Source organism: Clarias gariepinus, chromosome 20, assembly GCF_024256425.1.
Source record: "Clarias gariepinus isolate MV-2021 ecotype Netherlands chromosome 20, CGAR_prim_01v2, whole genome shotgun sequence".
In the NCBI taxonomy this organism is placed as follows: Eukaryota; Metazoa; Chordata; class Actinopteri; order Siluriformes; family Clariidae; genus Clarias; species Clarias gariepinus.
The window spans coordinates 16136011-16163457 of record NC_071119.1 but is presented as its reverse complement, the minus strand read 5'-3'; the positions used below and the strand labels follow the sequence as shown (position 1 = coordinate 16163457).

The 27447-nt window shown below is 40.4% G+C and overlaps 1 protein-coding gene across 2 annotated transcripts; it reads right to left on the bottom strand.

Moving 5' to 3' along the window:
• Nucleotides 1–1820: 1820 nt before the first annotated feature.
• On the bottom strand, nt 1821–26783 carry tp53bp2a (tumor protein p53 binding protein, 2a). 2 transcript variants are annotated; one of them, XM_053479729.1, is made up of 19 exons: nt 26275–26783; nt 19692–19839; nt 17155–17268; nt 15142–15212; nt 14826–14927; nt 13553–13727; nt 13222–13403; nt 11922–12086; nt 10229–10276; nt 9146–9338; nt 7776–7895; nt 7341–7480; nt 6875–7250; nt 6018–6772; nt 4903–5040; nt 4453–4586; nt 4083–4249; nt 3028–3227; nt 1821–2880 (listed from the first exon to the last, which is right to left on the bottom strand). In XM_053479729.1, exons 1-19 carry the CDS (start codon nt 26299–26301, stop codon nt 2839–2841), a joined length of 3297 nt encoding a protein of 1098 aa, XP_053335704.1. In that variant the 5' UTR covers nt 26302–26783; the 3' UTR covers nt 1821–2838. The 2 variants fall into 2 exon arrangements, with proteins under 2 accessions (XP_053335704.1, XP_053335706.1); XM_053479731.1 differs by lacking the exon at nt 10229–10276.
• Nucleotides 26784–27447: the final 664 nt, after the last annotated feature.

The window sequence follows — 27447 nt, the reverse complement described above, 5'->3', positions numbered from 1 at the left end:
GGCCCCCTGCTTAAGCCAGTACATGTCCAATCCCATCTGAAGTTTGCTAGAGAGCATTTGGATGATCCAGAAGAGGATTGGGAGAATTTTATATGGTCAGATGAAACCAAAATAGAACTTCATGTTTGGAGGAGAAAGAATGCTAAGTTGCAGCCAAAGAATACCATACCTACTGTAAAGCATGGGGGTGGAAACATCATGCCTTGGGGCTGTTTTTCTGCAAATGGACATGGAAGACTGATCCGTGTAAAAAAAAAAAAAAAAAAAAAATGAGTGGGACCATGTATCGTGGGATTTTAGGTGAAAAACTCCTTCCATTAGCAAGGGCATTGAAGATAAAATGTGACTGGGTCTTTCAGCATGACAATGATCCCAAACACCCCGCCCAGACAACAAAGGAGGGGCTTCGTAAAAAGCATTTCAAGGTCCTGGAGTGGCCTAGTCAGTCTCCAGATCTCAACCCAATAGAAAATCTTTGGAGGGAGTTGAAAGTCCGTGTTGCCCAGCGACAGCCTCAAACCATCACTGCTCTAGAGGAGATCTGCATGGAGGAATGGGCCAAAATACCAACAACGTGTGTGAAAACCTTGTGAAGACTTACAGAAAACGTTTTAGCTCCGTCATTGCCAACAAAGGGTACATAAAGTATTAAGATGAAACTTTGTTACTGACCAAATACTTATTTTTCACCATAATTTGCAAATAAATTATTTAAGAATCCTACACTGATTTTCTGTATTTTTTCTTATTTTGTCTCTCATAGTTGAGGTATACCTATGATGAAAATTACAGGCCTCTCTCATCATTTTAAGTGGGAGAACTTGCACAATTGGTGGCTGACTAAATACTATTTTGCCCCACTTTTTCTATGGGGTTGAGATCTGGAGACTGGCAGTATATATATGGTGAGGTCAATAAGTGTTTGATCACCCTGTGATTTTGCAAGTTCTCTTACTTAGAAATCATGAAGGGGTCTATAATTTTCAGCATAGGTGCATTTCCAGTGTGAGAAACAGAATCTAAAAAGAAAAATCCGGAAATCACAATGTATGATTTTTTTAAACAATTTATTTGTGAATTACTGTGTCAAAGAAGTATTTGATCACTTGCTTACCAGACAGATTTCTGACCCTCAAAGACTTGTTATTTTGCTGCAATGCAGCTGGCACTCAAATCAGCCACTGCCCTAATTATTATGCATTATTTTATGGCTTAGTGATGAGTTACATAAAATTTAAGCCACATTTAGTCATCATGAATGAGAAATCCAGCTATGGAGACCAAAATAGTTTTTTTTTTTTTTTTTTTGTATAAGGCTATCAACATGTTTATTTCTTATATCATTTTAGATTTTAGTACAATTTATAATAGGTTAATTTATTTATATTTATACATAAGTTATTTCTGAAAATTCTATTTATACATAACTTATTTATATAAGTTAGTTCTGAAAATATTAAAAGTGACCCAATAGTTACATTTGGAATAGTCGAGATACATTTATCAAACATTTATATAATATTTTGAACATATAGTGAAACATTTGTACCTGGATTTGGTGTTAGGGAACATAAAATAAACTTCCCTCGCTATGCACTGTGACTAAAATATATACTGTAAGATGCATACATTGTAATGTAATTGTAATGTGCTCTGTGATTAAGTGAAGAGTAGTGAAACACCACCACCTTCTGTTTAAAAAGTGAACTACTCGATACTGCCTGACTAATCCCTGTCAAATGTTACATGCTTGTCCTTTAATATGCAAAGACAAACAATACACAATTCATAATCTGTATAATCAAAGCAACACAAAGGTGTAGTGTTTAAAGTACTGTAATTGAGTCGTGTTACAGATCATGACATGGAGATGAAAAATTAAGTACAATAAATACAGCTGCTTTAACAATATAGAAGGCTGGGAGTGTACAAAAAAACAGCAAAAGATGATATACTAAAGAGTTTTTAGACACTAAGGAAAAAGAAAGAAAAAACAGCCTCCATCAATCTAGTAATCTAATGACAATGTGTTTCTTAATGCAAAGAACAGAATCTGAATACTACATGTACAAAATGGCTTTTTGCATAAATGTGCATAAATGTGTTATTTTGTTGTAACCACTCATAATTGCTGAAACATTTACAGTTTGAGTCATTTCATGTTGTATTTAAATGTAAGGGCAAAACAAACACTGACTTATGGTAACAGCGCTCACATCAAAGCTCTAATTAGCCCAAGTCTATTTATAGCTTCATTGGACTTCAGTGTAAGAACATAAAGAACTTTGAGTTGAGTCTTTTATAAAGAAAATAGAATTTAAGTGGTCTAAAGTGATTTGAAGTTTTTTTTTTTCCAGTTCAACTACACGCTTTAATGACTACTACTACTACTACAAAAAAAACACCAACAACAAAGCTTATATTCACAGCTCTCATATCAGATTTACACAGTTCATAGTTTTGGTAAATGCACAGGATTATCTGAGCCCTCTGTATAAAAAAAAAAATAAATGTAACAAAAATGAGGCTTCAGCAAATATCTGAGCTGCTACATGGTGGTGAAATTAAAGGGCATGATACAGACGTGTTTCATAAAGACACAAAGACCTACTCACAAAAGCACGAAGAAAAATTGAAGCCATAGAAAAGTGCAGTGACTGCAGTCAGGAGGTTCGGTTTTCTTGATTTGTTCTTCCAGAAAAGCAAAAAAAAAATCCTTCATGTTTTGGTCTCTTCATTTGATTTTGAGTCAGTGTCCGTGGTGTGTGTGCGAGTACATTTTTCCGCAGATGTCCTACAGATTTATGTCTCCTCGTATTTTTTTGTTTTAATGGGTGTTTAAGCCAAACTCCTCTGTCGTGGTTTTATTCTTGGATACAACTGTTGAGAAAAAAACAAAAAACAAACTTGATTACACAAAAGGAGCAACATCAATATTGAACATGTTTATTGCTCTTTAGTAATTCGGTGGAAAAAAACAGCACTGTTGAAAATGGTGCATTAATACACAACACAATATTTACTCACCCCAAGTAGGTTCCTGGGAATGTAGCCTTCTTTGTCCCCCATGCGCGCCCACCACCACTCGACCTCGTCTTCGTCCTCTCTCCTCACCACGGTCATGCAGTCTCCTTCTCTGAACTGCAGCTCGTCGTCTTCTTCACTCGTGTAGTCCCACAGCGCGTACACCACGCCCCGGTTCATGATGCCCATTTTCTCCTGGACTCCTGTGAAAATAGAAACATCACGGGGTTGAAAACAGATTTACCTCAAATACCTCAAATGAAGAAGTATCAACATATACACACACACAGTGCTGGGAGAAAAAAAAAAAAAAAGAGAGAAAAAAAGGAGACCAAAAAAAGATAAGAAAATCAGGTTTTTTTTCCTTACAGGTGTATGTATTGGTGAGATGAACAGTCTTGTTTCATTTTTTCTCCCTAAATATAACTATTGTTATTTAGAGTGTATATTTAAAGGAAAGGACATCACAACACATAAAAATAACCCAAGATAATGCTGTATTTGCAGAGCGTTCATAACTCAAACAAAATTAAAATAATTTGTAAACAAATTGTGCTAATGCTTTGGCTAAATAACATTAAGAAATCAGTATTTGGTTGGATAACACTGATTTGCGATTTTTGACATTGATGTTGGGTGTACCACTCTTTTTGCAAACAGCTCAGCTTAATGGTTTGTGACTATCTATCTTCCTCTTGATGACATGCCTGAAGTTTTCTGAAGTAAACTGCAGTGATATTTTTTTTTTAAAGCAAATATAAACAGTAAGCAGTTCGAGTTACGAATTTCCGCAAATACAAACAGACCGTGGATCTCCGAATGAATTACGGAAGTAGGTTACATGTATTGTACTTAAAATAAACACTGCATTGCTCCAGATACCAATTTTTACAACTATACACAATATTTTCTGAGTGTAAGCTGGGGGGGCAATTGTATATTGGTGTCAATGGCGTACAGGGCTTACTCTATCTGACTTATGAACAAATCCGACTTATGAACGTGCTCCCAGAATGGAACAGATCTGGAGTGTTGTGTACTGTGATGAGCATACACACCATAGAGGAACTGCGAGCACTGGGTGTAGCCCTCCTCCATCTCCTCACACTTATCTGCAGCCGTCTGCATGTCACTGTACGTGGCGGCAAACACTGCTGCTCCAGACTCCACGAGAAACTTGCACACCTGCACGTTGTTACAGGACGCGGCACAGTGCAGCGGAGTCCTAGTGCACAAAAAAAAAAAAAAAATTAATGATTCAGATGGTTATAAGTAAAATATAGAGGTAGACCATTGAGTTATTTCTTTTAAAAAATTTGACGACCAAATTAGACCAGTTGACAAGTGAAATTCATCTATTCAATTCAGTTAAAAACGTGATGCTTTCGCGTGTAGAATTAAAATGAAACGCTGCCTGACTGAACTCACCAGCCGTCGCTGTCTGCAGCGTTAACGTTGACTCCGAACTGGACAAGGAACTTGACGATCTCCGTGTGTCCGGCACAAACGGCATTATGTAGAGCCGTGATACCTTCATCGTTAGGCTGACTGGGGTCCTCGACCTGCACAACAAAACCCACACAACACAAAACTTTTCATGCCATATGGCCTATAAGTAAAAAAAAAGTTAAAAAGTAAATTCTGTTTAACTTCATGACCCTGTCAAATAATGTAACCTCATAACTATTCAGCAAGTAAAAATAAAATAAGAAAAAAAAAAGAAAAAAATCCAACATAATAAGATTGAAATACACTGCAGACTTATTATTATGCATACTATTTTGGGATGCCAACTTAGGAAGACTAAATCCACCCATGCTCCACATTCATCGAGCTATTTAAACAACCCTGAAGTACACAGATAAGACAATAACGAACCTCATAGATTATTCTCTGGACCAGATCAAACTCTCCCTCCAGAGAAGAGTCCAGAAGTAATGCCAAGGGGTTGAATTTCACCCTCATGCTGTGGTCGATGCGCTCCGATCCGACCTTACGCAGGTTCGTCCTTTTGCCCTGAGAAAAGCAGATGCTTCATTTAACCGATAGCCATCACATCAGACGAGATCACACACTGACAGAAGTGTTCACTTAATGCTCTGCCAGGTTAACCTTCAGCATAGTTTTTTATTCCGGCATCCTGAGGACAAAATCTTTGAAGACTGAAACCTAGCTGGAAACTCACTCGCTTCACTTTAATAAGATTATACAAGGCTTTTTTTTCCTCCTAGAATAAAGAGCTCTTTTAGGATTGCAGGACTGCAGCTTATTAAGAATAAATACAAGGTCATAAAAAAAAAGGTTGGTTTATTTATTTCAGCTACAAGGGCTTCATCTAAATCTTTCAGAATTTAAGGAGCTTTAACAGCACAACTGAGCCTTTTATGGTATCTGTGTGTTTGCACACGGATAACGTCCTTTATTTGAATGAATTGGGCTACTTGCGTAAATTCGGCAGGAGTTTATCTGCTTGAAAGGTAATAAATAGAACGGTATTTATTTTTTTAACAAAACAGACCTTATATTGGGATTACTTAGGCCATATTATATTGGGATTACCAAGATTTACTTAGGCCAGTGAGGTCGAAAGAGAAGTCATGTGATTTAAATGTAAATAAATCTTTATGATTTCCTTTATAATGAAACAAACAAGTCAAACACATAACCATATATCTGCCGAAATTTTATTAATTAGAACTTTTTAATCAATTTAATTGTGATAGTCCGATAGATTTTTAATAATTTCACTAGAACTTTTGCTTAAGCTAACAACAGCTTAAATCACATCGAGTGATGTACACAAAGGAACATCATGCAGTAAATTGTATAATATGATTACAAGGATATTACTTGGAATAAATTTATTTCATAAAAGTCTAAGATATATATATTTTCTTATTTATTTTCCTGGATTTGACGTACCGGTCACCTCAATCACCCACTCCTAATTAAATCAAACACAAAAACAAATGCCCTGACAAAAAAGTACTCACTGGTGGTAGAGGCACTTGCCCCATGACCTCTGGTGGCTTCATGTTCATCGTGTCTTCACCCAGAGCTTCCTGCTCAGCACCGCTCGGATAAGGAGGAGGAGGATACGGAGGGAACTCCTCCACATAGCTGTCGGGTGATAACTGGTGCTGGTCTTCATCCTCAAGAGGAGCCGGTGGAGGAGGGATTAGGAAGGCGTCTTCGGGGCGAGGAGCGGGGTGAGACGGGGGCGGGGGCGGGATGAAGTCCTCGCCGTCGATTTTCAGGACGTCTATAGTCGGCAGAGGGTCGGGAGGTGGCTGTTCAGGAGACTGGGATTCTGGGATTTGTTCGGTACCGACCGGATCGGGCAGGGCGCTCTCCTCCTCCATGGGTTTAGGGGGGTTGACCGTGGTTTCCATGGCGGCCAGTGTGGTTTTTTGGTAGAGGAGCTTCTGGATGTTGGGACCGGCAGGACCTTCGGGTTCAGTGATGGAGCTGCGCTTTTTAAGAGGCCTCGGGGCGTTGCAGAGCTTCTTACGGAGTGCCTCGAGGTCCATGTCGCTCTGGTTGCGGTAGGGGTTGGAGATGAAGGGCAGCAGCTTGGTGGGGCTTAAGGGGCGCGGGATGCGCTCCGTCTCATGGTTCTCGGGTGCAGGGGCGCCGTTCGTGCCTTGGTCGGTGTCTGAGTCAGGGCCGTTAGGGCGCTCCATGTAGGGGTTGTCCATTTGCGGCGAATGGGGTTGCTGTCCTGCGGCAATCACCGGCTTACCGTACACTAGGGAGAGGGGGAAAAAAAAAGATATTTTAAGTGACATTTCCTTAATTCCACTTAAACACTAACGCACTTGATTAAAAAAAAAAAAAAATTCTCACTTACTGCTTACAAAGTTGGAGCGGTTCTGTGAGCGGTTCAGTGCGCCCGGCACATTTTGAGGCAAGCCCTTTCCTGCTGCTGCTTGCTTCGTATACATGGAGTAGATGGAGCTGGCTGCCACCATCTGAGGTTTCTGCATAGGTGGATCCTTAGGCTCCGGGGTGAAAGGTCGAACGGTGGCAGCCGGCGGGGTTTCCTGCTTGGATGGCAGGGGTAGCGTGTTACTCTGAGCTGCAGGAAGAGGTGTGCGCTGCTGCTGCTGCTGGCTGCTTACTTTGCCCTTGCCGGGGAAAGTGCCTGCACCTGGGAACGGCAGATTGACCTGTCTGGGTTTGCTTGGCACGGGAGGGGGCACTTTAACTGGGATTTTCGCAGCATTCTGCACACAAGGGAAAAAGGAAAAAAGTTTAAGAGATAAAAATACAAGACTCTATTACAGCTTGTGTTGAGCTTTCCCCACTCTGCTAACCTGGGCGTCCCTTGCAAGGTCATCGCTGCTCTGGTTCTTGCGTAAGGAGGCTGTCGACGGCTCAGTGGAGTCAAACATAGAGACGGGACGTGTCTTCCGGTCCTGCTGTGCTCTTTTCAACACGTCTGTGTCGTCTGAAGCTGTAGGAGAAAAATCAAGAATCAGGCAAGAATCAGTGGAGCCACTTGGCGACGTCTATCCCAGTCCGTTAATACAAGCAACAAACAAACAAAGATAATACATTTATTTTTTTTTTAGGTTTAATTTTAATGAAAATTAATGATTAGTGTCTGTCTACACCAATTTATAGGCACAAGTGTCCTCATTTTATTAAATAAACTTTTAAATGATCATTTAAGCTTTAAAGCTATCAATTGCTTTTCTACAGTCGCCGCATTTTTTATAAGGTGTTATTGAAAGAGCGAGTGTGGTCACCTTGCTCTGCTGGCACTTGGCTGGGCAGTCGTGGTAAAGTGGACGAGGCATGGCTGCTGTTGGAGTCTGGAGTGGGTGAGCTCCAGTCAGACACTTTCAGCACCTTGGATGATGGCAGCCCTGGGGAAGATTGAGTTACTCAATTAATCTGACGAGCAATACTCCTTTCATCACAATGATTTGATATGATCATGTACAACCACCAGCGGGTTTTCGGATGCACTTTCTAGAACAATTCATCAGATAAGGCGAGAGTTAATCAGAGAGCTATAATTAAACCGTTGTCTAATAAGGTGGTAGACAGAAACGGATCGCGTTTCAAGTCTGAAAAAAACTCACACGGCGGCCAAAAAAACCCGATGTGGTTTAAAACCCTAAACAACAATTACTTCCGTTTCATTATGAAAACATTTCACTATCACGCAAACACACACACACACCAACAAGCAGCCAGCACTGCAAAACATCTGTGTACCTTTTCTCTTGGCCCGCAGGTCTTTCAGCGGCTTAAGCAAGAACATTTGTTCTATACAAAAAAAAACAAAAAAAAAAACAGAAAGAAAGCAAACAAATACTGAACATGGCAGTTAATGGGATCCAGCATGTGAAGGTCACACCAAGACACAAACACCGAGCTAGCTTTAAGAAACAAATCACACTGGTGTGGAAATTAATGCTTTTAACTTTCCAGCGCACTCCACGTTCACGAAGAGAAAAGCTTGAAGTTAAAATTTAAAAAAAAAATGACTGGATAACAATATCGTATAACGTCAGACACAACACACTTTTTTTTTCCGTTTTATAAAGTGTAGTGTAATTGATTTTCAATAATCAGGTGCCACAGGACTGCATTAATAAATTCGGTGGATTATTTTGACAAAAATCTATAAATGTAACACTTTCATTATTAACATTACGTTTGCAATTAACACATCCATGGCCAGAAGCAGTGCAGTGCATTCTTTTCTTATTTTCCCCTGGTGGGAGGGGCCTCTCTCTCTTGTCAATCAATTTCACTCTAATCAGACACGAGCGATCTGTGTATGGTCAAGCTGGCGCCTTTATCATAGCGCGTTCTTCCAGAGTGTGTTCAGCTGCTCTGGAAATATTGTACAGAAAACACAGTCACTTGTCCTGTTTAGAACAAGAACTGAACTGAATGTGTTCGGCACGGCATCACTGCACACACACACACAAACGACCAGCGGTGGCTACCTTCAGAGCTGAGAAAGACATCGGAGGCATCCTGCAGGCGCGTTACACAAGCCGTCCTAGAACTCTCCTCCCCTGTGGCAAATGCAAACTAACCCGTTTGTTTCAGCCTCCTAATGTTCACAGATTACAGGGGAAGAACACACCGTGTGCCGTACCTGTGCCAGGTTTGGACGTCGTGCCAGCGCTCTTGTCCTGAGGTGGGAGTGTGGCTGTGCCGTCGGGGTAGGTGGGCTTCAGCAGATCGTGCCGTGCTGGACCGCGGGGCATGGTGGACGACTGGATGTACGGCCCCACCGCGGCCACACGAGACTGACCGCCTGATTGAGGGGGCTGGCCATCAGGAGGGACCTGAAAAGGAAAAAAATAGTAACGATTAATATCAAGCTGACTTTAAAAAAAAAAACAAAAAAAAAAACACAACAACAGATTTTTACCCCATTATACCCTCGGTTTACCCTTGCACAGCACTACAAATCTAGCATTCATGACAAAACATATTCACAGATGTACAAAATTGGGTAAAATTACAAGACACAATGATAACAGAAACATAAAAAAAATAGACAATGACAGGATTACTAAAATAAGTGAAAAAAAAACAAAGAAAGGAAATCTATGTAAATTAAAGCAAGACGTTTTATAATACAGGATTTTATAAAAAATATTTTAAAAGATTTAATCTTGGAACCTCGAATAATTAATGCTTGGACTGTTGCTATAGATTTTGATAAAGAATTGTCAGTTTTGACAAAGTGATTAGTTTTATGTCAACTGAGACCATCTGTGTAATCACTAACTGTGTATGATCCTTTTTATTGTCTATTTGATTTGCTCATCATTTATTTTGTCCCCCCTTTTTTTGTTTACCCAAAATTCTAAACCATTGCATTTGTTTGTTTGTTTGCCTTCATAACTTAATATTCAACCAAAATCTATGAGGTTTAAAGGGGCAAAAAAAAAAAAAAAAAAAAAAAAACGAAAAACAATGCACCAGCCCTAAAAACTGACGTCTAAAACACCTGCCAAGATTCACATTTCACCCTCTAACAAACCAAAAAGCTTCTCCAAAACCATTTATGCAACTGAAAATAAATAGCACTTATCACAAGATGTGTCATAAAACAAGCCATCCAAATTAAAACATCAATCCGCAACTAAATGGGGATGACCCGATTTACAAATGTCTAAAATGGTGTGTTTTTTTTTTTTTTTGTTATTGTTTTTTTTTTTTTTTTTACCTTGGGTTGGGTATCTTTTGAAGCCTTTTCCTTAAGCGGGAAGCCATTCTTAAGAAAAACAAGAACACAACAACTTCAGCACATTTAAAAAAGGGAGTACACTGTTGTCTCGCTGTTAGAGGAAGGAGACCCCCGTTCGTCCAAGCGCCAGGATGAGAGTGAAAATCGTTTTAGTCTGACAGGAATGAGAAGGGGAGGGGAGAAAAAAAAAAAAAAAAAAAAAAGGAGCCCACCGAATCCTGGACCGTGGTGCGTTTCAGGGCAAGACATTTCCAAGACGCTTCTTGGCAGGAAAGAAAAGACTCGAACGTCATCCCTTTGTGTTAGTTTCGTTAATATTCTGTGCAGCCTCTGCTAAAACAGAGTGTATTGCTCATCACTGAAGAAAAAAAGCCACATACATAAGCTCTATTTTTTAACCCGTTTTTAAATCGTTAGGAATCAGAGGCAAGAAAAGTAAGGTGTATTAGTAGTAAAGACCTTGTTGAAAAAATGCACATGGCACCACAAACACCACCAAAACACCACAGAAAAAAGGCCAAACGGTTTGTTAAAAATCAAGCAAAGAACAAGAATAAATTCAAAGAACAACAATGAAAAAGTCTTTGTTGCTTGCATCCACCAGGGGGCGCTTTGTAAAATGCACAGATAATGACTTGAGGACTCCACATTTATTTATTATTTTTTAAAATAACATCAACACCTCCACTAGTAGTATTAAGAGGGGAAAAATTAACCCATAATAAAATATCCCCCCACATAAGTGTGCTTCATAAATGACGTACCAGTTGTTGACTTCAATTACACTTTCCTTCTATCTAATACAAATAAATAATTAACAAAAAAAAAAAAGTTCAACATTTACTGTTGACTCAGTATTTCAGCCTGTATCCCTGCTGTAGCTGCGTGTGCGCTGACCTTGTTTAAAACTCAAACTAGAATCGACAAAGTGTGTGTGAGAGAGAAAATCTCACTGGATTATAACACAAAGCCCGAGCTGTGCATGTTTATAATATCCTGACTGACGGTGCATTTATTTGCACACTATATTTACTAAGCGGTGTCCCAGGCTGACACCTGACGTGTCGTGACACGAGGCAGACTATCAGCCGATCGGATTGCGTCACTGAAACATCTCTCGTCCTGTCCTGTCGTATCTCTACAGAGGAGGGCTGGTGTTGTGCTTGAGCCAACGGGAATGAAAACACAGAAATAGATGCTCTGTGTGAGGACGGCCTGCAGCGTCAAATGGGAAGTGTGTGCGTGTGTTTGTGTGTGTGTGTGTGTGTGTGTGTGTGTGTGTGTGTACTGTGGACGTTCTGTCCTTTCCACTCCCCCTTGTTTCTGAAAGTCACAACGTGCACCTCTTTACGGTTCTGCATCCGGATACTAACACAGACTGTTCAGCAACTCATCCGAATTAAAGTGTTTGTCCAAAAATAATAAAAGGACATAAGGGAGGTAACTCATCTGGGATGACAACACAGCTTCCTATCTTGCTTGCGTAATGTGTTCTGGATACACTGTGAAGTCTTCCTCGTCCTGGTGGTACGAGTCAGAGTTTCGTCAGCCTTGCTGATATAATAATTCCGACCTTGATTTTACACCCTTTTTTTTTGTATGCGTGTGCGTGTACATAACATCTATCCCGAGTGACCTGTCGTGGGGGGAGTGTGATCATGTTTGCACTCACAGGAAGATTCTCTTTCTGCTGCAGCGCTGCTTTCTTCTTCCACAGGCGATCACGGAGCTCGCTGACTCGCTTGTCCATGGCGGCCACCTCCTGATTCTTCTTGTTCAGGTTCTCCCTCTGCTGTTGCAGCTTGGAGTTCTGCTCCTGGTTCATGGTGTTCCTTAGCTAATTTGGAGAAGGAGGAGGAGGAAGAGAAGAAGGGAAAAAATGTTTAAACTAAAGAAATAAACAGGAGAAAAAAAACCTTTTAACTAACAGATTTGTAACAGAATTGGGTTTGCTTTATGGTTCCATCAAGGGCATTTTGCTGGAACGCTGTTGGCAGCGCTTGTCTTTTCTTTTCTTCTTTGGCTATAGTCATCGCAGGAGTGAGTTTTTGTTATTTAATTCTAATTCAAATTAGATAAGATGTTAAATATAAATGTTTTGAATTTTAAAAACTAAAATTGGATATACTTGTTAAAAAACTTGAAAACAGAATGAAACAAGTTTCTCATAGGAGTAAAAGAATTACAGTCAAACTATATACGTTTGATAATCACTGGGGAATTTTCTCTTGATAGTAAAAATTTATTTTGCGTCTTGTATAAGCGACTTGATCCCAGTGATTATTGAAAAGAAATATACTGTTTTTTTCCAACATCAGAGTTTATTTTCATGTAGTTTGCCATTTAGACATTTTCGATGGATACATTTAAAATTGTTTTTATATCTGTGAAAGTGTAAAGCATTTGATTGTTGTTTTTGGGATAATGCTTGGCACTACTTGTCCTTATTATGACTGATCTCCACTGTCAGAGGGAACACTTCTACCCTGGTCAATGTCATCTCCTCCTCCATCTACACTGTGTGAGGGCTCACTGAAAGCCTTGCTGAGGATAAAATTGCTTACCCATTTTAGACAGATTTTACAGCACATTTGTAGCCGGTTAAAAGTTAATCTGTAATCTACGTACACGTGAGGATCAGCGCACAGATCAGCATTATTAGGATGTTTAACAAACACAAGCCCAGACGTGTAACCTGATGACAGACAGCTGAATGGTGATCCTGTTTGCACTGCCGCATTTCATCATTTAATAAATAAAAACTTTTTTTTTTTTTTTTTTTATAAAAATCAAACAACACTATTTCAGGAGCCTTATTTTAACCGCTTTTTGATGTCTTGCGGTTCTATACTATTAGCTTTTCCTCAAATCAATCATCATCATTTTAGCATCTTGCAACAGCTGGAAGTACCCGTGCAAAGCCACTAACACTACTTATTATATAAAGTGTGACTGAGGTCTTGGATCCTAACCTGAAGCTCCCTGTAGAGGCGATCGAGCTCGGCCACGGCGCTCTGATTATCATTTAGGGCGTCCATCTTGCCGCTCTTCAGCATCTCCATCTGCCTGCTGAGCTCCTCGACTTTAGACACCGCCACCACCAGCTCACGCTGCTTTTGCTGGAACAGATTGTTCATTTGCTCGATCTCCTCCACTGAAAACCAGAAAACACACTTCAGAAATCTATGGGACTAAACTAAAGATAGATAGATGAAAGTATAAATATCTGTAAAGAATGAGGATCAACAGTATTGTGCAAATTAAGAATAAACGGTCCATAACAGCTGAGTGATAAACGCTCACCCAGTTTTCCGTTGCTGATGCGCTTCTGCTCCACCTGGCCCTTGAGGGCCCGCACTTTCTTGAGTCGAGCCTCCTGCTTCTCCACGTTCTCCCTAAGACGCTGTAGCTTCTCCTGTTCGGACGCCTGCTGCTGCTTCATCTGATCTTGCTGCTGCAGGTAGCGCAGGCGCTGCTCCTATACGCCAGAGATAAGAACAGGGGTCAACGATCAAGCGTTATATGTCGCACTGTAATACCCTAAATACATTACTGATCCCAAATCACACAGTAATACCTCCATCATGCTAGACTCACCCCATAATAATCTAATCCCGCTAAACTCACTCCATGATAATCTAATCCCGCTAAACTCACCCCATGATAATCTAATCCCGCTAAACTCTCCGCATGATAATCTAATCCCGCTAAACTCACCTCATGATAATCTAATCCCGCTAAACTCACCTCATGATAATCTAATCCCGCTAAAGCCACCCCATGATAATCTAATCCCGCTAAACTCACCCCATGATAATCTAATCCCGCTAATGCCATCCCATGATAATCTAATCCCGCTAATGCCACCCCATGATAATCTAATCCCGCTAAACTCACCCCATGGTAACCTAATCCCGCTAAACTCATAGAGGCACATGCTGGAATATTACAATGAGCATGCATTCTGAGTCATATCAACTAGACACTTTGGAAGCACTTTGTCACCAGCCAAAGTCATCATAGTGTGTGAGAGCCCTCTTTATTCTATTAAGAATTTATTTTTTAACTACTTAACAAAAAGTCAGTTATTTATTTATTAACACACCCAATGGATTTTGATGTACTCCTCCTAGGGAATTTATAAAATCGCCTAACAAACCGGTCCTATGTGATCTCAATACGTCAAGGATGCAAAATTGCAGAGAGATTTTTAATAGCTCATAGCAGGTCAGCCGTGACGGCGCTTTAAACTTATACCGAAAAGTGCCGAAAGGTTAATGACTTTGAGTGACGTCACAGTGTGATGCTTTTTTTTCAGCATCTGGTAAGCAAAGCGATGCCTGAATTTAATGGAAAAAAGTGGCTAATAACTTCCTGAGTGACATTATAGTTTGAGAACTTAACATAGATTTTTTTTTAAACAACCTTAAACATAAAATTCCCCCTTTTCTAAAATGTCATAATGATATGAATGCATGTGTATGCCTGGGTGGCGATGGCGCAGGGTGCTTGGGCCCGCTCATTGCAACTAAATTTGTCTTTTACTACCAAAACAGAATTCTTTTCCGTCATCTACCTTAGAGGCAAGGAGTTGCTGCTGTGCATCGATTTGTTGCTGCTGTCGGGTCGCCATCTCCTGCAGCTCAGCCAGAGTCATGTCCATGCGTGGAGCGGCCACCTGCAAGAAACCAAAACTCAACGTCTTGCTCAGGACACGCATCTCACAAAGCTCGAGTTTCAGAAAAAGAATTCACAGAAGCGGTAAAACTCGTTTTTCTTTCCTTAACACTGCACACGCAAACAAACACTGTTATCAACAAAAACTTGCATGCTTAGATAAGTTCTCTCATTATTTTACAAGAAGTAAAAAGCCTTTTCAGTCATCTCCTCACCCCATTTTCCATCCGTCTATCTGGGGGTCCTTTAACACCGTTCCTTCTCGGTTCCATGCTCCTGGCATTTCCTGTAAAACGTTCAGGTAATACGTTAATTATCATGACATATGACACAACACGCTTTTGTCTGTTTAAAAATGAGGACAAAAAACGCGCTAGCGTGATCAACGGGCTGTGTAGAAATGAATAGAAAAGGGGGGGGGAAAGAACCAGTGTCAATAGACGGATTGAAGCAGGGGGTCACATGCAGGTTAGTAAAACAGTCAGCTTAAAATTAGCATCGCTAAAACAAAGGACGCTGTGTAGTCCTGTGACTGGCGATGAGCCACACATTAAGCATGGTTCCCTGAACAAGAAGTCACAGTCACTGCTCATAAAGGGACATAATGTCAAAGGGACGAGAAGTTCAATCATCCTCTGTCCCGCGTTCAGGGACTGGCATTTACATAACGCTTACAGGCTGCGTTTGGCTTGATGGCTTAAAATGAGTTACAGCAAGACTGAGAAAAGATTATGCAACACACCTCAAGCCAAATCAGTGTTAAATAACTGAAGAAAGAGAAAAAAAAGGCTTATGTGATTCATCCAAAAAAAAATCAAATCATTTCCTCAAGAATTTAAATAATCTGATCTTAAACACCTGGTTTTCGAAAAAACATCTTTAAAAAAACAAAACAAATAAAACCCACAGGTCTACTTTATTTCACATTCTCATCAAACATTCTCATTAAAAACTGAAAAGCAGTAATGTAACTTCTCAGGGCATCTGTGTACTCGTCTGTTTCCTTGATGAGGAAAGTTATTAGGCGCTTTCTTTCAAGTCACTCATGCTTACCCGCTTCAGCTAAGATCACAGAGCTGTGATAAACCAACCTGGCTTGGATCACAGTAACCTTATAATGCTGCAGCCATCTGATATTACACACTGATAAAAGCTAATCTCAGCACTTATCACACTGTAATAAACTAATCACACTAAACTCACTCCATATCACACAGTACTAAACCTATCACGATAAATTCACCCCATATCGCACAGTAATACATTAATCACACTAAATTTACCCTATAAAATTCTAACTACAATTAACTCACGCCATATTAGTTTAGCGGGGTTAGATTATTATTGGGCAAGTTTAGATAAAATTCACCCCATATCACACTGTAATAAACTAATTACACTAAACTCATCCCATAACAAACTAATAATCTAGACTGATCCCTTGTCCCATTGTAATACCCTAAATATATTACTCATCCCAAATCATACAGTAATACACCCATCATGCTAGACTCCCCATAATAATAATAATAATAATCCTACTAAAACTCACCACATAATAATCTAATCCCGCTAAACTGACCCCATAATAATCTAATCCTAACGGAGCCATCCCATGATAATCTCATCCCGCTAAACTCACCCCATAATAATCTCATCCCGCTAAACTCACCCCATAATAATCTAATCCCAATAAACTCACCCCATAACAATCAAATCCCGTTAAACTCACCCCATAACAATCTAATCCCGCTAAACTCGCCCCATAACAATCTAATCCCGCTAAACTCGCCCCATAATAATCTAATCCCGCTAAACTCGCCCCATAATAATCTAATCCCGCCCCATAATAATCTAATCCCGCTAAACTCGCCCCATAATAATCTAATCCCGCTAAACTCGCCCCATAATAATCTAATCCCGCTAAACTCGCCCCATAATAATCTAATCCCGCTAAACTCGCCCCATAATAATCTAATCCCGCTAAACTCGCCCCATAATAATCTAATCCCGCTAAACTCGCCCCATAATGATCTAATCCCGCTAAATTTACCCTAAATCACACTGTAATACCCCATGACACTATAGTAAACTAATCAAACTACACTGGTTCTTGGCCATGCTGATCTCATCGTGCTAACCTTCCTTAGTTGCACTGAATGCTTGAATAATCAAACTACACTCATCCACCTCGCTCAATTACTACTTTTCTTTCGTGATAAACTTACCTGGCTCTCGGCCGGGAGTTCTATCGTGGCGCAGGAAGAAGCGAACCTCTGATCTGCGTGAGCCCCAGCGCTGCAGTAGCTCCAGCATCCTCTCGCCCTCGCCTACAGCTCGCTCTGCATGCGCGCGTGCACACACAGACAGAGAGAGAGAGAGAGAGAGAGAGAGAGAGAGAGAGAGAGAGAGAGATAGAGAGTCAGGTCAGCTCATGCCAATAACCTCGCAGGCAAGGACAGCAGTGACTGAGTGCTGACACACGCTGCAGGCACAAGGTCTGTACTGAACTGCTGATGAGACACAAATGCTGCAACATTGTGGTTGGAAAAAAAAGGGGGGGAGGGGGGGGAAGAGAATCACATTCTTCCCCCATGGAAATTGAGATAAACGATTCCCTCACACCATTTTTCTTCTTTTCTTTTCTCCCAAACAAAACATTTACTGCACTCAAGTAAAAAACACATGCTGTCAGCACAGGACTTTCGAGGGGAAAAAAATTTATGAAATAAAAATGATCATTTTAGAACCCTTAAACTTTTAACAATAATCAATAAAATAGCCATTTATTTATTTTCATGGTTGAAAAAACAAAACAAAACAATGGTATGTGAGAATCGTGATCTCAATTTCCTGGGGGGTTAAAAAAAAAAAAACGTTTTCGGATACTCAGCCAACTACGGCACTTCATCATGCATAAGTCTGCATCATTATTTTCATCAACATAAGCCAAATGTCATGAAGTTTGTTAGAACGTTTGAAATTAAATACAAAGTTTACAGTGTAGAATTTATCTATCGTTGTCAAAAGGTTTTAGTGCTTAATCTTAACATACTTCTACTATAATTCTAGTATACTTCCCTGCAACATTCACTCTGTTCTAAATGAGTCTCTGTGTAACAGCCAGATTGTGATACATTTTTTTCCCCTGTCCAGATTAATTGTGCAGCCCTGGTTTCATACTGTTTACAGCATCATGTGCTTATGACCTGAACTTTCTTTTTAGCGCCCAAGCACTATTACATCAGCTCTTTAACGTCAGAGTGTGTAAAGGGCCTTCTTGCTCTTAAAAGATTTTTTCTTTTTGTTTCTTTAAGCATCTGGTGCTTTTTGGGGGTCTTAATATAAAAAACATCCCACAGGTTCAAATCTGCTACCATTAGGATGCCTGAGTGCCTGGGCCCTGGGCCTTCACACATGCACGTATGCATGTGAAACCCCATTCACACTTTATTGAGCTGAACAACTTTCACTGTTGCATCTCATGGGCTCTACTCAACAGGAAGGGAGTTTTTTTGGGCTGTTTGCAAAACGAACCCACTTGGAATTTGGAATGATGTACTCCTCCTAGGGGATTTATACGATCAGTGCTAAACCAAACCAATATGATCTGTAGACATTGAGGATTCAATATTGCAAAGGTATTTTTGATATCTCAAATGGTTCAGCTGTGGTGATGCCTTAAACTTGCCAAAAAGTGGCTAATAACTTTATTAAACATAGTTTGAGGTCTAAACATAGTTTTTTTTTTTTAACATAACCATTTTGGAGGTTTGACATAAAATTCGTCATATTTTAAAAGTCTGGGATCTGGTCTGGGATCAGTATGGAATAATCTCAACCATGAGTGTTTGCATTTCCTGTTTGAGTCAGCTCATGTTTCAGATTAAATAACTTGGCTGCACTTTGAGGCACCTTTTTTTCTCATCACTGTGTAAATTAAAACATCATAAGTAAAGGTCACACACTGTGTAAACACACTGATCTTATCAGGTACTTTACTAAAAGACAGAAAAGGCATGTGCGTACAGTGTGTGTGTTTCTGTTAAGAATTACATTACATTCTACTATAACTGTACACTCGCTAGCGGGAAACTACTTCCTGTCTAACCCAAACACACCTGACGAGTATCCACATAAATGTTGTAGAACTGCTTGAGCCCGACTGACTGCCATTCCACATACCGGTGAGTCATGAACTCAAGCCGTGTTCGATGCCGGCATGAAGGATGTTATTGTTCAAAACGTAAACCTCACTTAGGTCTCTATGTATAGATGATCGTACGTATATAGTCATCCGGCCTGTCGGTGACATCACCCGCGCTGTTAAACACTCAAGGCCTCGAGCAGTACTCGAACTGGAACGATCAAAGGCGCCGAGAGTGCTCGAAGGCACGTAACCGTGGCAACAGACCACAGCAAAAAAAAAAAAAAAAAAGCCCTTAAGTGCTGAACACGCTGTTCCCAGCGATCGCTGTGTCAATCTCTGAACTGAATTTTTTTTTAACACCTGCTTTACGTAAGAGCTCACGGGAATTCTCGCCGCATGTAGTTTGTTATTCAAACAAACGTCACACACCTTGAAGAACAAACTTCGAGAACAGGGACACGGCCCTTGTTTAGATTACGTAAAAATGCTACTCAGTGATTCTGTTAACATAAAATTTATTTAAAAAAATAAATAAATAAGGTTGATGATGAAACGCTCTTCTCCGGCCTCGTCGTGTGTGAGACTGCGTCTGTGTGAGGATGAGGCTTCTCTTACCTGATCCTCTCCACATCTCAGCTAAGTGGCAGTCCACCTCTCCTGGCTCCTTGCAGAGCTCCACCACATCGCGGCACACCGTCTCCGGAGTTATGGGCACCTCTGTGAAGTGTTGGTCGTTGTTGCTGAGGTACACGGTCAAGAACATCTGCAGAGAGAGATTGAGAAAAGCGATCGAGTGCTTGCTTATGGAATGTTATCACACGTACACGCACGCTCTTGTGCGACATGTAACCCCTCTAATGACACTTGCTTTTGCCTCCTTTTAAGGATTTCGCAGAAATGTGATGTTGCGTTCTTGTTAAACAGAGACATGAGAGAGAGAGAGAGAGAGAGAACCACAGTTTGTGACGTACTACTTGTTTTGCAGAACTTCGCTCATTTTCGCTCTTCGAAATAAAATTTGTTAAATCTTGCAAAACACTTACAAACGTAAGTATACAGTATATATACATACACATATACCCATGAACCAATAGGCAAGAACTAATCAGGGCTTGAGCCTTGACGAGAGGAGATGGAAAGCGAGAGAGCTGTGTAATTACAGTAAATGGAAGCTGTGCTGCTATAATCACTCAGCACTAACTTAATGATCCACTGACTCCGCGCTGGAGGGGAAAGAAAAAAAGAAAAAAAAGTTGGCGTGGGGATGGATGTGACCTTTCATCAGTGCCAGCGAAGTGAAATATCACCTGTGCGGCGTGCGAGTGAGGGCAGAGACAAAACGGCTGTAGGTGAAAGACTGATAAGGAGGTTTTACCTGCTGCGCTGTTGAATGGGTGTTAGTATTGTTTTTTTGTTTAGTATTTCGTTGATTTAAGAATTTTTTTCCTGATCAGGGGTGTGACGGATCTGGAGATCTCTGGGTGCGAGGCAGGAAATTCATCATGCTGAAATCGTATCACGTGACGGAGCAAGGATTCCTCGACCCCGTGCGTCTGTGTGAGTATGGCTGTAATTCGATTACTGTCTGCGTATAGGCCGCGAGCCAAGAACCACCGATCCGTTTTTCATTCTCGGGTAATTGGCTCGTCTTTGAGGCACTGCAGGAGGTTAAAAGGCGCCGTCTGGCTGTGCGTCCACCATCCAGGTGAGAGCGAGGAGTAGGTGGAAGATTCCCAGCACGAGAACGTTGCAGCACCAGCCACGGCTGTTATATGACACTACGCCCAGAGGAAAAAAAGCCTTGCTGGAGCAAGGGTTTCACTCCTTTTTCTTCCTTACTAATGTATTTTACTGTACAGCAAAGGTTTAGAGTGGAAGGTTGGTCAAGGGTCCTAATACTTTTGAGCCTAGCGTTATAGTGTACTGCTGTATCAGTGATGAGTTGATGTGGGCCTTGTGTGGTCTGTCAGGCGTGGATTCAGAGATGCATAAACACAAGTGGGTCGATTGCTGAAGGACAGGATGTTTAAGTCACTCCCAGAGATTAAACAGACAACAAGAGATACTGAGAGCCTTGTGTTAAACACACACACACACACACACACACACACAGTGGACACAGACTCTGGGAACAGCACCCTGGCCTAAATGAAAGCTCTTTTTTTTCCGGGAAAGGACCTCTTCTGCTGAAAACAATTAAACCACCACTTTTCATAAAAGACTCTACGATTTAAAAAAACCCTAAAACAATGCGTACGGTCACCAGTCAGCATCTTTAACAAGCGTTTCATTATCGTAGATCTGATTTTGCTGCCACACTCAATCTCTCTTTACAGCTCTCTGGATCTAAATTCATTAGGTTTTGATCGCATCAGCTCAGAAAGCTGACACGGCGAGTCACATACACGTGTAGCCAAGAGGGGAAAAAGAAAAAAAAAAAAAAGAAAAAAAAAAATCTTAACATAGACAGAACGGACGCAGAGGGTGCGGCGATAGAATAATTAGCTGACGTGTTGAATCGATGGGACTCTGCAAACTTTATTTAAGCGCGCGGCGTGAAACAAGGCTTGGAGGAGCTGTTCGGGCTCGAGCTAAAAGTGCTGATAAATTGGACGATTCGGGTCATAAACTTCCAAATAATCTGAAAAAACAAGACAGTCCTCAGGCCAAACACTAATGACTAACAATTTAAAACAAAATAACTGCAACAACGATGAAGCTTATTTTATCCGAGTGTTAACGCTCAAATCCTAGCCATGAGAGAAAACGTCCAGACATTCGTCGCCTCTAGCTGTACAAGATGCTATTTCGATAAATATGTCAGTCAGGGAATAAACATAAAAAAATAATATTTTTTTTCCTCTGAGCTTCAGTGTAAATCATGTGACGCCACCACACTATTTCAATAGGCAAATGATTACAAAAGACGACGCACGTCATGAGACGACATCTCGTGAAACGGGAGTGCCGCTTATCAGGGTGCAGCAGGAGGCCTCTTGGCTCTGCCGTGTTTCGGTGACAGGAACGGTTTGTCGAGCCGCCTTTGTGTCACGCTGAAACGTGGCGCACAATCGTGTGAGTTCAGACGTGCTCTTTTGTGATGGGTTACGAGTGAAGGTGAACAAAGAGCCATCTGGTTGCACTGACACACTCAGACCTGACACATCTGGAGCGACGTACAAGGCGACGAGAAAACCGTTTATTAGTGTGCTAATATTTAAATACACCGTAACTTATCAGAGCAGAGACAGACACAGTTTCCTATATATTCATGTATGTGTTTTTTCCCCAGTAAAAATAAAATAGACTACGATATCCTTTAGTTTCACAATTAAACTTCATAACATCATAAGAACTAATACAAATCCATCAGAAGATATTAAACCACATGTAAAGAGGAACTGTGCTCTGTGTCACTCTGCTAGAGGAAGTAATGCATCCCTCAGGACAAAGGACAAAAAAGACAAAAAAAAAACCTGGCACAGGTTCAAGCTCATCACCACATCCTCTCAAAATATTGACTGTCCCGGATTTATCTCCGGCACACAACAAGCGATCACTGCTTCTCCGCTCACTCGGGTTAACAAAGCAGAACAAAACACTGATTACACAGCGGGCGATGTAGCTCACAATTGAGCATTGAGCTCACAAGCAACTCGATGGGATTGATTGGACGTTATTAGAGTTCTCGTGGGTGCAACAAAAACCTGAAAAGGTCCAATAGTCGTGTTTTTTTTTCCTCTTTTAAATCCTATACTGTACAGAAACACTTGGGAGATATTAGAACATGATAAAGAATAATTGTTCAACACAGCCAAAAAAAACTGTGTTCGCTTGTTTGTGATTGAACGAGCATCTTGTTGGTCGTTTTATAGGCGGTCTACAGTTGGGAATTTGGGACGTTGTGTAAAAAAAAATTATTAATTAAAAACAGTCATAATTTACCATGCCAAGCCGAGTTTTCCACTACGGTTGCTTTGTGTTCTCTCTTCAGTACTAAAAAAAATATATAGTATTTAATTAATGTTAATATTTATGTACCAAACATAGTACATTATAAACAATTTAATGTTAAAACGCATGACAAAAGTATATATTGCCATGGAAAAAAAGCCATAAAAAATGCAAAGGATATCTGCAGTTTCTGCGAACAATTATTAGTTCGGTTCTTAAGAAAAGAAAAAAAAATCTGTGAACGCTCTGAACCGCGATTTTGCGGGGTTGATCGTATTCTAAATCCTTGCAAACATGGTGGGTCCCAAACGGTGAAGTGGGTGTGCGCTTTTAAGGTGTTTTTCACACATTACTTGGGTACGTTTGTGTATTTCCGACATAGCAGGTGGCTGTATGCATCTACTTTATTTGTGAGAAAAGGAGAACAAGGAAGTTAACTTTCGTTCCCTGTCGATGCCTGATATTTTGGGAAACATGCCAAGAGAAATGCTCTTACGTGCTTTTAACCTACGGATGTGTAGGTCAGAGGATGATCTACTAAACAGCGATCTACTTCCATTCTCGGGTATGATCGCTTCCATATCTGATTCAATCCGTGCCCGGAGCGCGAAACAATTGTGTTCTCACTGAACAAAAATTAACCAGACTTTGTGGTCGAGTGTTACGTTAACCTGTAATGGATATTTGGTAAATTGCGCTGGAACTAAACGAGTAATTCACTCATTATTGTACTGAACACAAGACCGATCATGATACAGATGATCTAACACACAAGCAAGAGCAGCGAGGGCTTTGAGCACAGATTTCCTTTTTTACGAGTTAAAATGGTTGCAACACGGTTTTGGTTACTAGCAAACAAACTTACATAAACATGTTTCCAGTTCAGGCTTTAAGTTGCGTGTGGTGGCCTGGGAAAACCCTTCACACAGTGAAATTTGAATGTTTTCTTTATTATTTAGACAGCCTGGTTAGTGGTGTGGCGTGAACGTGACCATGTCGAGTCTGTACTGCATTCTGGGACAGTGAGACGCGTTATCTCCTCTAACTTCTCATTAGTCTCGGATTTCGAGAAAGGACGCTCTTACTTTTTCTTACTAGGAGCGATCAGTAAAATCTTAACTGTTCCCCTCATATCATTAAACATGGATTTATTTATCTAAATTTATGTGGCTTTTTTGTCTGCCTCTGCGCATGCATAGCGTGCTCACTGACATCAGTCACAAATGGCATTGCCAGGACTTCATAGCAATTCTAGCAACAGCTGATAAAACAGCTAAAGCGAGGCATCTGGCTTTCGTCCTTGTTCTAACCCGTGACAAATACAACCAGCTAACTGCTCGCCATCTTCCAGAGCAAAACCCTGACCATTTGTCTTTTCTAAAATCACATCCCCTGTTTGAGGAGTCGCACAAACTCCTGACGTGTCCAGATGGGGTGAAGAAATACGTTTGGATAGGGGTGTCCAGGTTAAAGTCAGATAAAAGTGACGTCTAATCCAACATAGCTTGTAATGTAAATGTAGCCAAAAGACTTTCGCATATATCCACACATCGAATAACTTTAATAATATGATTTTTGCGATAAAAGAAATGCTAGACAGACATATAAAAGGCATGACTTGAATGAAACCGCAACCAATTTATCATATTTGATCTTGATTAAGAAAAATTTGGTACCACTTCCAGTCTCGTCTTTGCAGAACCTGATGTCGTTTGGTCTGTGTTTCTTTTTCAACTCAGGCAGCTATGTTTCCTCTTTAGATGCTATAATCGTGCTTAGCCAAGTGACTGAGTACAGTTTCCATGAAGATTTTAAACTGTTTTTTCTTTGAGGTGGTAGGATTGGCCATGTTATAGAAATAGTTATAACTACATAAGCATAATCGTCATTAAACGTTCAGCCGTTAAGCCAAATATTAGTGAAGGGTCGCTCAGCGGTTAAGGTGTTGGATGACTGACTGTTGGGAAGCTGCAGGTTTAAACCCTAACACCACCAAGCTCCGACTGGTGGGAAGCAACCTTAAGCAATGCCCTTGACCCTTAACTGCTCAGATAGTAGTAGTGATGTTGGTCTTTCATCCAGGGAAACTTAACCCGGGCCCACTGCTCAGATGTATAATAAGAAAACAAACAAACATAATTTGCTCTGAATAAGTGTGTCAGCCAAGTGCTGTAAGCGTAAAATACATTTACTGTGAGTCACTAAATCATCTTGTATACTGCTTATCCTGTACAGAGTAATGGAGAGGAGGGTGACGGAGACTTCAGACACGAGGCGGGATACACCCTGGACACACCCACACTACAGGCAATTTGGGAATGCCTAATCGGGTCTTCGGACTGGGGGACAAAACTCCGGAAAAAAACATGCAAACTCCACACTCGACCACAGAGATATGAGGGGTTGACCACAGTGCCAACCCCTACGCCACCATGCTGCCCATTTATTCGAGATAAAATGCAAACCGGAATAATGAAAATAAAAACTTTTCCTTTGGTGTCTAAGCCATAATTACTAAATTCCAGAAGCAGCAGTTACAAGAACAAGCCTTTCATTTGCGTAATTTCGGCAGTGTTTTATTTACACATGACCTGATTACGAAGTCAAACACATTTCCATTACATTATTAGTTCTGTGTGTGTGTGTGTGTGTGTGTGAGTGAGAGAGAGAGAGAGTAGGAGACAGACCTGCCCAGAGTGAGTCATGGCACAGCTGTTTGCAGCCAGTTTCACTGAAACAAGTGTGTCCTGTCTGATTTAAGGGTAAGATTCAAGGTGAACTTTGGATGTTTGAATTATTCTAAAGGCCTGACCTCTTGACATTCTTAATCTCAGCATGATTTATATAATTAGGCCATATTCATACTGGATTAATGTCTAACAGGCGGAACGTCCAAATACACCAAATGCGTTTCCAGACCGGAAGTCAGTTTTCCAAACAAGTTTTCTTAACATTTAAAAAACGTTTAAAAAAAAATTGAAAATACTGTTATCGGTTGAAGCCGTTACTCTTTCCCCAACGTATTGCTTTAAATAAATGTACAGTGCGTATTTAAAGACTGGTGGAGAAATAATGAGACAACTTGTTTAGGAAAAATAAGTATTTAAAAAAAAAGTACTGTGGGAAATATTTTTTCACGAGTATTACGACTATTTTATTTTTCCCCTCACAACAACCTTTAATTATTACCCTCCATCCAAATATAAAATGGTTCACTATTTATTGAACGTATAAATGTACTTACCGGCATCATTTTGGCTTCGTATCGCATTTAATCCCGAGTTTAATCTTGAATATTTCTCCTTTTTTTTTTTCGAGAGCTCGGTTATCTTAGTGGATATATATACCGAAAACTCACTTTCCTGGGAATAAGCAGTTTTATAAGTCTTATCGGGATAAACAACAACAACAAAGATGAATATCAGATTAAAACTAAATAAAAAACGCGATAAATCAGCCCCGGTGTCGGGTTTCTACTCCATGGCTGAGAGGAGACCTGTTGCACTGAGTGAATCAGTGAGTCGGTGAATCAATGAGTCGACTCTCTCAGGCCTCGCGCGTTCACCAGATAACAACCAAAAGTTCACCAACACACTCGTCCTACTTCGTTCCCCCCTCGGGAAATATGTCTCCCTTAACTTGAGCTATTACGCTTCGTCTCCACTTTCCGACTGTTTCCGACCGTTCAGGACATTTTCCCGAGCTGAAGAAATGGAAAAATAAGCGCGTCAGTTTCACGTCTCACTCCGTCTCCCAGCGCAGTGGCGAAACCACGCCCACACTGACGCGCTCATCCCGTTGGAATTTAAGCCCCGCCCTCTTTTTCCCTCCCACTGCTCCGTATTCCCAGGGTGCGCTCCAAACCACATCACACGCGCAGCACTGGAAAGTTAATCACTCCGTAAGCGTGCCGTGTGCACTGTTTAGATACGTGTGTTGCAGAATACGGATGTACTGCTGTTGTTTGGAGCGCGTCCCGTTCCTTAGAAACAAACCTGAGTGAGTCATGGATGTTAATGAGGTGGGGGGATTTGTAAAGCTGAAAGAAAGAAAGAAAGATAAAAAGATAGATAGATAGATAGATAGATAGATAGATAGGCTTCAGACAGATAAATGATGTAAATAAATAGGAAAAAAGATCATAGCAATAACTACAACAACAAATAAACAACTGGTAATTCAATATTTAACTAAGTATTAGATATCTAATTGAATCAATTATTTTTTTATTTAATAAAAAGTATTAAATGTAATGACCAAATAGATAAATACATATTTTAGAAAATATTTTATTATTCTATTATTCAATATTTTAACAATATTGGTTTAAAGAAATAAACAGATTATATAATCTGTTTATTTCTTTAAACCAATTTTGTTTGTCAGAAAAATTCAATCTTGTCTAAAATATGTATTT